The following is an 11032-nucleotide window of genomic DNA, read 5'->3' as shown; positions in this document are numbered from 1 at the left end:
CAACCAAAAACATACAGCCTACTTTGCATGCAGTTTGTGAGTGCAGGGAAATAAGCCTCCACAGTTTCAATGGGGCAATTACCACCAGAATACAGCGCAGACATCTTGATCCACTGCTGTGCTATAATCCCCTAACATGCCGTCTGTTTGATTCCGCACTTGGGGTGATTCAAATAACCAAGACCTCACAGGTCAATGATGGTCAGAGCAGAAGGTGCGTGGCAGCGCAGCCAGAGGAGGAGGAGGATACACACACACACACACACACACACACACGCGCGCACACACGCACACTGGACGGTCAGAGTCAGACAGGCGGAGGGACTGGAGGCACGAGGAGAGCTGCGGTCCAATCCACGCGCAGCCGGGACTCCTTCTGACGCCGAGCGCGCGCGCCTTCGGAGAGAGTGGAGCTATACCTCGGACCGGTGATGCTCCTCGAGACCTCCTCGGCTGACCACCACCGCCGAGCATCAATATCATCAGCACCAACAAGTGGGACTGCTGTGTGTTCGATGAGAGGAGCCACGTTTTGGAAATATGAATCATTTCACTCGGGAGATTTTCCAAACTTCCCCGCGTGCCGCCTCGGAACTTTATAGTCGCTGGCCGGACTTTTTTATTTTGTATTTTTTTTTAACAACTCAGTTTTAAGAACAGTTTATCAAATATTTATGTTCAGAGATTTTCATCCCTCTTTCGACTATGATACAGATGCGATGTGAGCAAACTACTGCTGCGCTATCGACGAGGTATCCACAGTGGTCCTATATATATAGACAGAATATGGATATTTAAATTTAAAAAAAGAAGTCTATTAGGATAAAACTCCTTCCCGGTAAGTAATAATTTGCCTCTAAAACTAGTTGTTAATTAAGTCATAACCACTGTGTATTCATGCATTGCCCATGTAATATTTTAAGGTTATTTTAATGTTAATGTCATTAAAATCCGCAATGTTACAAAACGCCACGAGACTGCTTACTCTGCACTGAGGCGTCATTAGCCGGATTACATTTGCTGAGGCTATGATTTCCTCTTCATGCGCACCTAATATTCTTATTTAGGGTGGATACATGTCTAGTCTACTTAATTGTGAGTGAAGCTGTGATACGTTTAGTTGCTTCACTGAAATGATGTATTTCCTTGCAATAAAATGAGGAAAAAACATCTGTTGCCCATTGAAGAGCCAAATTGGCCATCTAATTTCATTTTAATGGGGCCTTTCATACCAATATATAATATACACATTCCCCCTCTTACATGCAGTGACACAAAACTAGACACACGGTGTGTGTCTAGTTTTGGAGATATTGGCCTTACAGATGTCAGCCTTCTCTCCAATATAATGAGACTGTATATGACACTTGTGTTGAGGTCATATCAGTGTGCAAAGAAAAATATTCCATGTGTCCCTTGAGGATATTAGTTAAAAAAGAAAAGAGAAAAAAAGGTTCAAGTGACAGCTAAGACGTCTCCAGTACGCATGTGTACACCTTAACGTAGCCTAAAGGTTACTGTTCCACTTAATGATGTGGTGGTGACACAACACCAGTGCAGGGTGTTTTAGCTGCCCTGTGTGTGTAGATGTCCACATCTTGTCCACACCCCCTGCTGAGATCGGACTGATGAGGCGCTTATTTAAGACTCTTGCATGTGTGTGTGTGTGTGTGTGTGTCCTGAAGCTACGAGACCCTTGCCAAAGTCAAACGAAAAAAGAAAAGAAAAAACTGAAATAAAGAGAAAGAAGACACCGTCTCTGTGGGGCGGATGACCTCGAACACAGCGAGGGGTTTATGGCGCGATCCGTTTAGCCCACCAGAGGGAGTGCAGCCTTGAAGCGATGATCCTCTTCCTGCAGGACAGGTGGAGTCATTTTAGAGCCCACAACGATTCGGATCCTGCGCCTGTGCATGAGACACGAGGGGGCTGTGCAAACAAAGATTGTCCTCATTACTCCTTTTGTTTTTTCTTCCTTGTCCCGCTTTGGAATAATGAAATTGATACTGATATGCACCAAAGTGCTCGGACATCAGAGAATCACTTCATGTAATGTTTCATAGAAGACAATGCTGAGCAAAATTGCGTTACCCTAATTGGATGATCAAATGCTGGCGATGACCCATGAGCTGGCCTCCTGGTTTATGAGATTTGCAGCAGTGAAATGGATGTTTCACAATAATCACATTATACATTTTGTAAACATTGTGGGAATAGCATTTACCCAGTTCAATTTGGGAAGACAAAAGGCATTTGCCAGCTCACTTAGAAACTGACTGATCTCATTAGGAGTCACTGTCTGGATGATTCGTCATGTACACTGATAGCAGCTATTGCCATCTTCTGCTGCACTGAAGAACTGTACCTTTTTTTCTGTCCAGGATTAACTCCATTCTCTTTGTTTCTTTCAGTGCACAACACAGACAGTGGCCCACTGCGAACTCTCTGAGGCTTTCAACGTCGCCACAATAAACCTGAGATTAGGGTTCCCTGCCGGAAGATGCTCAGCGAACAGCTCGGTTTTTGGATGAGCTCTTCTGAAACCAATTCCAAAAGATTATATAAAACTCTATCGAATCAATTTTGAAGAAGTATCTCAAATTAGGATTTAGCGGGGCCTGAAATGCCCTGGAAATTCCCCATCTTTGATGGCTTTGGCCTCTTATGGGGCTTGCTCTTTGGATTATTCATTGCAAGTGCACCGGGGATGGCTTGTCCCACGAGTTGTCACTGTATAGAGAAGAGTGGCATGGCTGTGGTCCAATGTATGTCTCGAAACTTGGAGAGCATCCCACCAGATCTTCCACGAGACACCGTTGTCCTACTTTTGGCATCCAACCACATCACCCACATCCCTAACCACGCCTTCAAAGAACTGCACTACCTTCAGGAGCTGGACCTGTCCAACAATGACATCGAGACTGTGGACCTCGGAGCCTTTCAGGGCGTTTCTGACAGCCTACTTGTTTTGGATCTGTCAAACAATCGCATTCAAAGTGTCCCCAAAGAGGCATTTGCGCGCCTGCGAGCAAAAATCAGCCTCTCGAACAACCCGTGGCACTGCGAGTGCACGCTGCAGGAGGTCCTGAGGGAGCTGCGGCTGGACCCCGAGACGGTGAACGAGGTGATCTGCCACACGGCAGTGCAGGAGCAATATGCAGGCAAACCGGTAATCCAGGTGCTAGACTCAGGGATCAACTTCTGCAACTTTCACCACAAGACCACCGACGTAGCCATGTTCGTCACCATGTTTGGATGGTTCACCATGGTGATCGCGTACGTCATCTACTACGTGAGACACAATCAGGAGGACGCCAGAAGGCACCTGGAGTACCTCAAGTCACTGCCGAGCAGCTCGCAGATCAGCAAGGACTTTGACACCATCAGCACTGTTCTCTAGCAGGGCCGTGTGCGCGCTTGCGTGTCTGTAAATATGTGAGTAAAAGTATGGTTATGTACTAAATGACTAAAAAGCTGTTGCAACACCAGTGTTTAAGCACATTATTCTGAGGTCTTTTGGTGACTAAAATGGGTCATTTCTGATCTATCGGGGCCCCATAAATAAATATATGTACTTTATTTATTCCCAAAAACATTTAAGTGGTATTAAATAGGAGTACATCTGGCTCTAGAACCGGACAGAGCCTCAGCGAGAGCACAAAATAAACAAAATACTCAGATTTCCATAATAGATGATAGATCTAGACCGGAGAGATAAATGATCCCACTATGGTGTCGATCCACAGTGTGATTGAGTTTGGACTGAGATGAATGAGTAGCACGACTGTGTCTCCCAGTTACTTTGTATCCATTGATTTATGTTCTTCCGGTCAAGGTGAAGGCCTTTATACGAGACTTTGGTTAACATATAAAATAGGGAAGGTCTTAGCATTCAGTGTACATAAAGCATTTGTAACAAACCTTACCCAGGAAACTAATGACCGAGGAGATGAGGTTACTCTGTGCAAACAATGCATTGTGTCATGTTCAAGAGACACATCTATTCAAACTAGGAGAAGTTGCCATACGTTAGCAGCTCTGGTGTGTTTTTGGTACAGGGCTACTTTATTACCTGCCAATATTCCTGCATTGAAGGCTCGAGGTGCATTGTCTTTTAGTGTGACATACTACTTATTGTAATATGTGATGATGTAGAGGTATAAAAAAGGTGCACACGGCAAAGTAAACTTATTTTTGGACAGTTGTTTAATTGTGTTTTAGTCTCCACCAATTTATGAGAACAATACCTGTTAGCAGCCGCTTGCTGCTGCTGGTACGTGGCTTGATCAGAGCAGTGAGACTGAACAACCTTTAAATGCATCAATGAAAATCAACTCAGTCGCCAGAAAAAAATGTGTTGGCTTTGTGTATGTTTCTTCATTAATCTGCAGATACAGTGAAACTAAATGTTTCTGAACCAAAAATACATTTCATATCAACATAGGTGTATATCAATGTCACAGTGTTTTAACCGCTCATTGTGCTTTCGGCGTATCCAAACTGCATTCTCAATTACGTTTAGGTTCAGGCATTACTTTGGTTAGGTTTAGTAAAATATATTTTTGTGGGTTCAAATAAGTGTGTTAGTTATGGTTTCACAGGGGACACAAACAGTGGTTTCCTTTGCAAAAGTCTTGTGTCAATCAGGCCCATCCCGTCATCCTTATGTGGACTTCTCTGATTAGAAATATAACTGATACGTCAAAACCAAACATAATCCGGGAGCAAATACAGGTATGTTACCTAAAAAGGATAATTGACAATGCAGTTTTCATATGGCAACGTAATTTTTTTGACACTAGGCTGCAGAAAACACATGCGAACACTTTCAACACTGCGCATAGAAGGGGTTCACAGGGGTTCGCAAAATCTCAACAACATTAATATGAACCTGTGCATAAAGAAGTTGATTGGTTGAGTAAAGCCAGCACAAGCCACGGAAATGACCCAAACGACCCCTGTTCATGTGCGCCTATGTTAAAAGTGAATGAATGGAGAGAGAACTATCTGTAAACACATTCGCATTACAGCCTTTCGGTTCAATGTGATAACCTGATACAATTGCAGTACCCTGGGAGGAAGGTTGGATGTTGCAATCTGTTGTGAATTTCATAATTGTTTGAGAAACACGTCCAGAAACATATATGGTGACAATATTTTTATTTTTGTATTATTATCTTTTGAACCAAAATATCAATATCCATTATTTGGAAACCTTATTAATCAGGAAAATGGCCCATTGGACGGAAAGCAGTCCAACAGCCTTTTTATGCCCAAAACAAACTCCCATTGTTCCAAAGGCCTGAGGCTCCAAAAATACAAACACTCTTTGCATTATTATGCAAAACGATGTCTTCGATCTTACCCAGATATTCTTACCCTAAACCTAACCAACCCAAACAATGAAGGCAGCGAGTAACAAGAGGTTGGTTATGCATTTGGTAAGAGAAAATAATATCTTGAAGGTCTGATAACATAGTTCTGTATAATAAAAAGCCATGTCTGCTTGTTGTTGGAGAGTTTGTTATTAGGAGCATTGGGCCTTCGGAGGAATTTGTTTTCGGGATGACGGGCTGTCGAACAAAGAGGCTTTCATTCTAATCTGACCATTTTTTGACCATTTGATTGAAATATTTTATTACATCGATGAGTTGTTACAGCACAGGTACAAATCACAAAGAATGTTCCAATAAAATGCATTGATTAATGCAGCTTTGTGCTGATACTTTTCAGAGCTATTTTGGGGGTCCAAAATGACTGTTTGAATGTATTTTTGTTGGATGTCAATGTTCGGAAGTGTCAAACACCACATGATGTCTGTTAGTTGTCAACTACAGCGGCGCAACACAAACAGCTTTATATCCATTACTAAAATGGATTTGATTGCACACTGTTGTTTGGACACAAAGGTAATTCATGAGTTACTCTCTGGGACTCCTACACTATATCACTGTGCACTAAGTTGGACAACTGGAAGTCATCTCCCTGTCCTACAAAGGTATGCCTAGTTACTTTCTATGTAGGTTGGGGATCCCGGTCATAAAGGTGTCGATCCCCAATTCCCCAGATGGGTGAATTTACCCCCCCAAAAAGTACAACAACGAGTCCCAGAAGACAATGACAGAAAATTAAGGTTACATGCTTTTCTGTGATTGACAATTTACTGTCCTCATGTGGTGATTCCCACTCATCTAGTTCAAGCAGGTTCAAATAGAACAATTATTTGTAACTAATACTTGACCCACTCTAGGTAGAGACTTGTTTTTAGTGTTACATACTGTACTTGCTTAAAGTAAAGTAGTCTTCTTTTGTACTACTGCAGGTCTATTTGTTACCGTGTCTCCCAGTGTCTGTGTCATTTAACAATGTTTGTGCTGTACACAACTTCTACAATCTACAGGCATGTACATGCCATCTGTGTTGCTATTCTTTGAAAAATATGTCTTTATCTAAACCTATGTCGAAGTGTTTGAGTGTCTTTGTATTTGTTGGATGTTTCTTCTTCATCTGTAGAATAATTACTTTATGAGCTGTGTATTTCTGTGATGGAAATGGAAGGGCTCCAATAATTTTGTTTGTGATAATAACACACAATTTTCTATTAGTTTGTTTCTATGCGTTTGTTTTATTTCATGGATTTCAATGGACACCTTACCAGCAATTGAAAATAAAAATAAAATAGAAAAAATCAGTCTCCTCATATTTTGTATTAAGGCTCCAAAATAGATGATGGACAAAACATGTCTGAAGGAAGCCAGCTGTCATCATCAAAACAGTTTAATAATTGGACCTTCTGTCTTTCATATTTTTCAACCTCCACATCTCAGGAATTTTATTTGCAACAAACTGCAGAAATAAAAGGAGCGGATCTATGACATTATTTGAAATCAGCTTTAATTGCATTCCCTGTTGATGCAAAATGTCAATGCCAAGAACTATTCCTCCCTGAAAAGGAGTAAAATAATGTCACAACATTGAAACACTACAAGTAAAGATCCTGCATTTAAAATGTTACTTGTGTATACAATAAGTATATCATCTGAAATTAACAATGCATATACTTCTGGATAGTTTAAAGTATCTATAATAATCCTTAATCATTTATACTAAGTAGGTCTACCGAAATTTATATGGTAGCCTACAATATAAAGTAAAATGTACAATATTTGCCTCTGAAATGTAGTTGAGTAGAAGTGTAAAGTATCAGGAAACAGAAATACTCAATACATACACCTCAATATTGTACTTCTTTGTTCAGTCATAAAACCTCCTTAGAGCATCAGAAATTAAATTAATACAAGTGCACCAATGTAAACTTCGATTTTATTTTGCATGTTAAAATGCATAATTTATTACTTAAATTCAAACCTACAGTGCACCATGTTTGACATGCTGGACGGATATAGGATTATGGGATTGATGTTCATATTAGTTCATAGAATATATGCAAGTATGTCACAAGGAATGTGTATTTATAGATCATTACCGTTGTTTTTTGTTGCACTTTCTTTTTAAATAAATAAATATATTTTTATTTCAATTTGTATTCAATTTTTTTTATTACATTCACTATCAGGAAGCACGCTGGGCTGCCAGTCCTTCAGGACCTTGTTGAGCTCCTCTCCATAACTCGGCAATATCAGGAGTCCTACTTAAAATACGGCTTCACCGCTACAGGTGATTCTCACGCGCCCTCTCTGCATAATATGTCGATAATTCAGCGGTTAATGGTGAGTTGTATTTTTTATGTACTTTATACTCTTACTCTTCACTGCTCGGGTGTTCTCAGCAGTGAGAGAACTGTGTATTCTGGTTGCAGCTCCAGGTCACTGTTAGCACGGCACCGGCAGTCAGAGCTCGACCGAGGAGGGGGTGCTCCCCATCAGAGGAGGGCCATTTTGACTCAAGTTGTTAGCTTAGTGGACTCAATTACTGAATGTTCTCCTCTGTGAACCGCCACCTTAACGTGGTGGAGGAATTTGAGTGGCTCAGTGATCCTAAGAGCTATGTTGTCCTGGTTGGGGTCTCCCATAGCAACAGGTCTCGGGGGAGAGTCCAGACTAAGAGCGCTTCAAAAAAACCAGACGAGGAGGCAAAATACGTCACATGATTTAAGTTACCTTATTAAACTCAAGTGAACTCAACTGTTTCACATCTCTCGGTTCTTGGCTGGTTGAATTCTTAATTGTATGGTTGTGCTTTTCTTGTTGCCTCTAATACACGTTGTGTATTTTCACCTCATGACAACATCACAAACATCTGCATCATTAATTAAGGAAATATTAGCAGTAAAACTGTAAGCTGTTCTCTCCATCTCTGCACATGGATGTCAAAGGTCACGGCTCAACACAACTAGAGGCAGTTAAACACGTATTCTGGGGCGAAATGACCCTTTAATGTCCATGTCAGCATTTTGACAACAGAGAATGAAAGAAAACAGCATCATTGAAGAGCCTGGTTATTATTTATTTAACATGACCGTATCAGCCCACGCACAAAGCATCAGACTCACAACTACTCACTTTCAGTATTTGTAGCTAAAAGAGTTCCAGATATTACTGCTTTCTTTTTGGTGCAGAGTTTACACTCCGCCTGGACCTTCCCATCTGGTGTTTGATTCAGCTGGCTAGTTAGCTAGCCAGAGACGGAGGTGCTATGGTTTTGCGCCGGCTTAATTTCAGTTACCATCTTCAAAGCTGGCGCCCACTTTCCTCCCAGCAGAGTAGTCTCGCGGTGGTGTGGAGTGACGCAGAGGGAGGTACTATTTGTCTCAGTTGTGGTCTGATAAATAGCAAATCAGTCAAATTCAGTATTCTACGCCATATTTCAAAGGTGCTGCTTTGTCATATTTGACGACTCTGCGTAGACCCTTATGTCAAAATGGAAGTTGCCGTGTATTCGTCTCTCGGCCCCACTGTTTACCCTTTTTCAAAATGATGCGTTGGATGGACTTAGTCTCAGACCTTGGTGTGAGTTTACACTTATAGGGTCACATTTGCAGTTAGGCAACTAAAACACTTGGTTATGGTTGTTGAAAGACTCATAGTTAAGGTTCATTAAAAGCCAAACATTAATTGCAGGATCGTCACGGGACGAACACATTTAAATTGTGGATGCCCCACTAGTCCATCTGTGGATCTCGCATTCTTAAGCATACCCTATATCGCCAGCAAGATCAAGAAATACTCAATGACATGGGGGAGCAACCAGCTCCAAACCAGAAGGAGACAATCACTTTCGAACAGAGCACCATGGCCTCACAGGGTGTTGACCTCGCTCCAATTCTGCACAGTGCAGGGAATAGACAATGCTAGGCTAATTCCATTTAGGTTTTTCTATGTTGTTCTTTTTTTCTCTCTCTCTGATCATTTTCTTGGCATGATACATCGCCATCCTTGCTTGTTCCCTCCATTGACAACAACATATATCCTTCTCTTCTGGTGATTAACATGTACAATGGCGTACTTGTTGGAATGTCACCCACTGGCATGCCTTCCTTTGTTTGTACATCCTGGCTGTTTGCCCTTTGCGCCATCTGCTCATTGAAATATCATTAACACTTTAATTGAAGACCCTGATAATTATTCTGAGGAAGACAAGGCATTCCTTCTCGTTGGGAAGCCCTTGAGTTTTGCGACCAACAATGATCCGGGTCTTCAATGAGAAGAAGAAGAAGCTCAATATAGATTTTACAATCCATTCTGTGGCCTTTACTGATCATTTGTATTCATACAGCAGTACTTATTTTGTTTCCTTGATTTCTTTTAAATCAAGGGTTGAACCAATGCATCAGGCCAACATGATATTTTATTACACTTGGGAATATTGCAGGTGGTTAGACATATTTCATCTAAAAGGTTTCATTTTGTGGTGCAATATTTTTTAATAACAAATGTTATTAAACTTTTAAATGGCAAACAACCCACAATGTCACATTGAGGTGCAATCACGTGCTATGCAGGCAAACTTGAAACAAACTCACTAAATGTTATTACGTTTTGAAAGCTATGAACAAATAGCAGGCTGAATTTAAAATGTCCCTCAAACATCACATATATATTAATGATGCTGTCAACCGGTGTAGAATGATATGATTTTAACACATTTGAAGTATCTTGGACCTCTATATCCATAGGGTTAAAAGGACCATATACATAATATAATTTCTATATTAATACAATGCAAAACTGTACTGCATCTTGAAAAAAAAGAAGCATCACACACACACCTAAACCATGCCTGTAGCTGCTGAATTGGACACAAATGCATGACGAGATGAGTGATCCTGTGAGTCTTACTTGATTCAAGCTGCCGTGCACGGTAATCTACGAGCCGTACGTGGTATTACATATCTTTGAAGGTACACAGATCGTATAGCTACTTTCCTTTCGAAGAGCTGAAAAAACTCATTGTTCTTTTCTCTCTCTTTATTTTTTTAAACATAGGAGGCGGACGCACTGTGAAAAGAGCCGCGCCACTTTTCAGTTGAGATGTAGCCTGACTGTTCTAAGGAGTCTAAGGTCATCCCAACATACTTTGTGCCGGTGTTCAAAGAGCAAAGTGAAGAATTCTGAACTAGCCTGTGCAAAGTCAGGCAATATTGAGAAGAGTTATTGACTGTTATTCAGCAGCCCCACACATGAAAGAGAGGCCGCGGAGTGAACGATTCATTCAGAGCCGTCTCCCGTCTATTCTCGGAGGAATGGTGGAAATGTTACAGATTAATTTAATGGATTCAAGAATCACAATGTATTGTAAAGAGGTGGCAGTCAGAGCTTAACTTCACAAACGCGAATGAGGAAGGCCCAAGAAGAGGAGCCGTGATGCGCTAACAAAGAACTCGTGCGAGAGTCTCAACCCGGCATATCTGTCATTTTTCCTAGACATCAAAGCAGAGTGCTGTTGAACCCAGGCAAGCTCATTTCTAAACAGCAGCTTCATTTCCGGTGAACAAACTGCTCTCTTGCTTCACCCCCACGTTTCCCTCTCTGTCTCTCTCTCTATCTCTATCTCTCTCCCACTCTCTCCCCCT

At 41.3% G+C, this 11032-nt stretch overlaps 1 protein-coding gene across 1 annotated transcript; it reads left to right on the top strand.

Annotated features, from left to right (window-relative positions):
• The first annotated feature begins 316 nt into the window (after positions 1-316).
• LOC117750346 (leucine-rich repeat-containing protein 3-like) lies at positions 317-6664 on the top strand. The gene is made up of 2 exons (XM_034561519.1): positions 317-838; positions 2412-6664. Exon 2 carries the CDS (start codon positions 2624-2626, stop codon positions 3398-3400), a length of 777 nt encoding a protein of 258 aa, XP_034417410.1. The 5' UTR covers positions 317-838; positions 2412-2623; the 3' UTR covers positions 3401-6664.
• Positions 6665-11032: the final 4368 nt, after the last annotated feature.

This window comes from Cyclopterus lumpus, chromosome 21 (assembly GCF_009769545.1).
Source record: "Cyclopterus lumpus isolate fCycLum1 chromosome 21, fCycLum1.pri, whole genome shotgun sequence".
Classification (NCBI taxonomy): Eukaryota; Metazoa; Chordata; class Actinopteri; order Perciformes; family Cyclopteridae; genus Cyclopterus; species Cyclopterus lumpus.
Note: the sequence above shows the minus strand (reverse complement) of the source record. Positions and strands in the feature narration are given on the sequence as shown.

Excerpts from the sequence above, each read along its gene's own strand:
- LOC117750346 (XM_034561519.1), top strand. The coding sequence starts at position 2,624 with ATGCCCTGGAAATTCCCCATCTTTGATGGCTTTGGCCTCTTATGGGGC.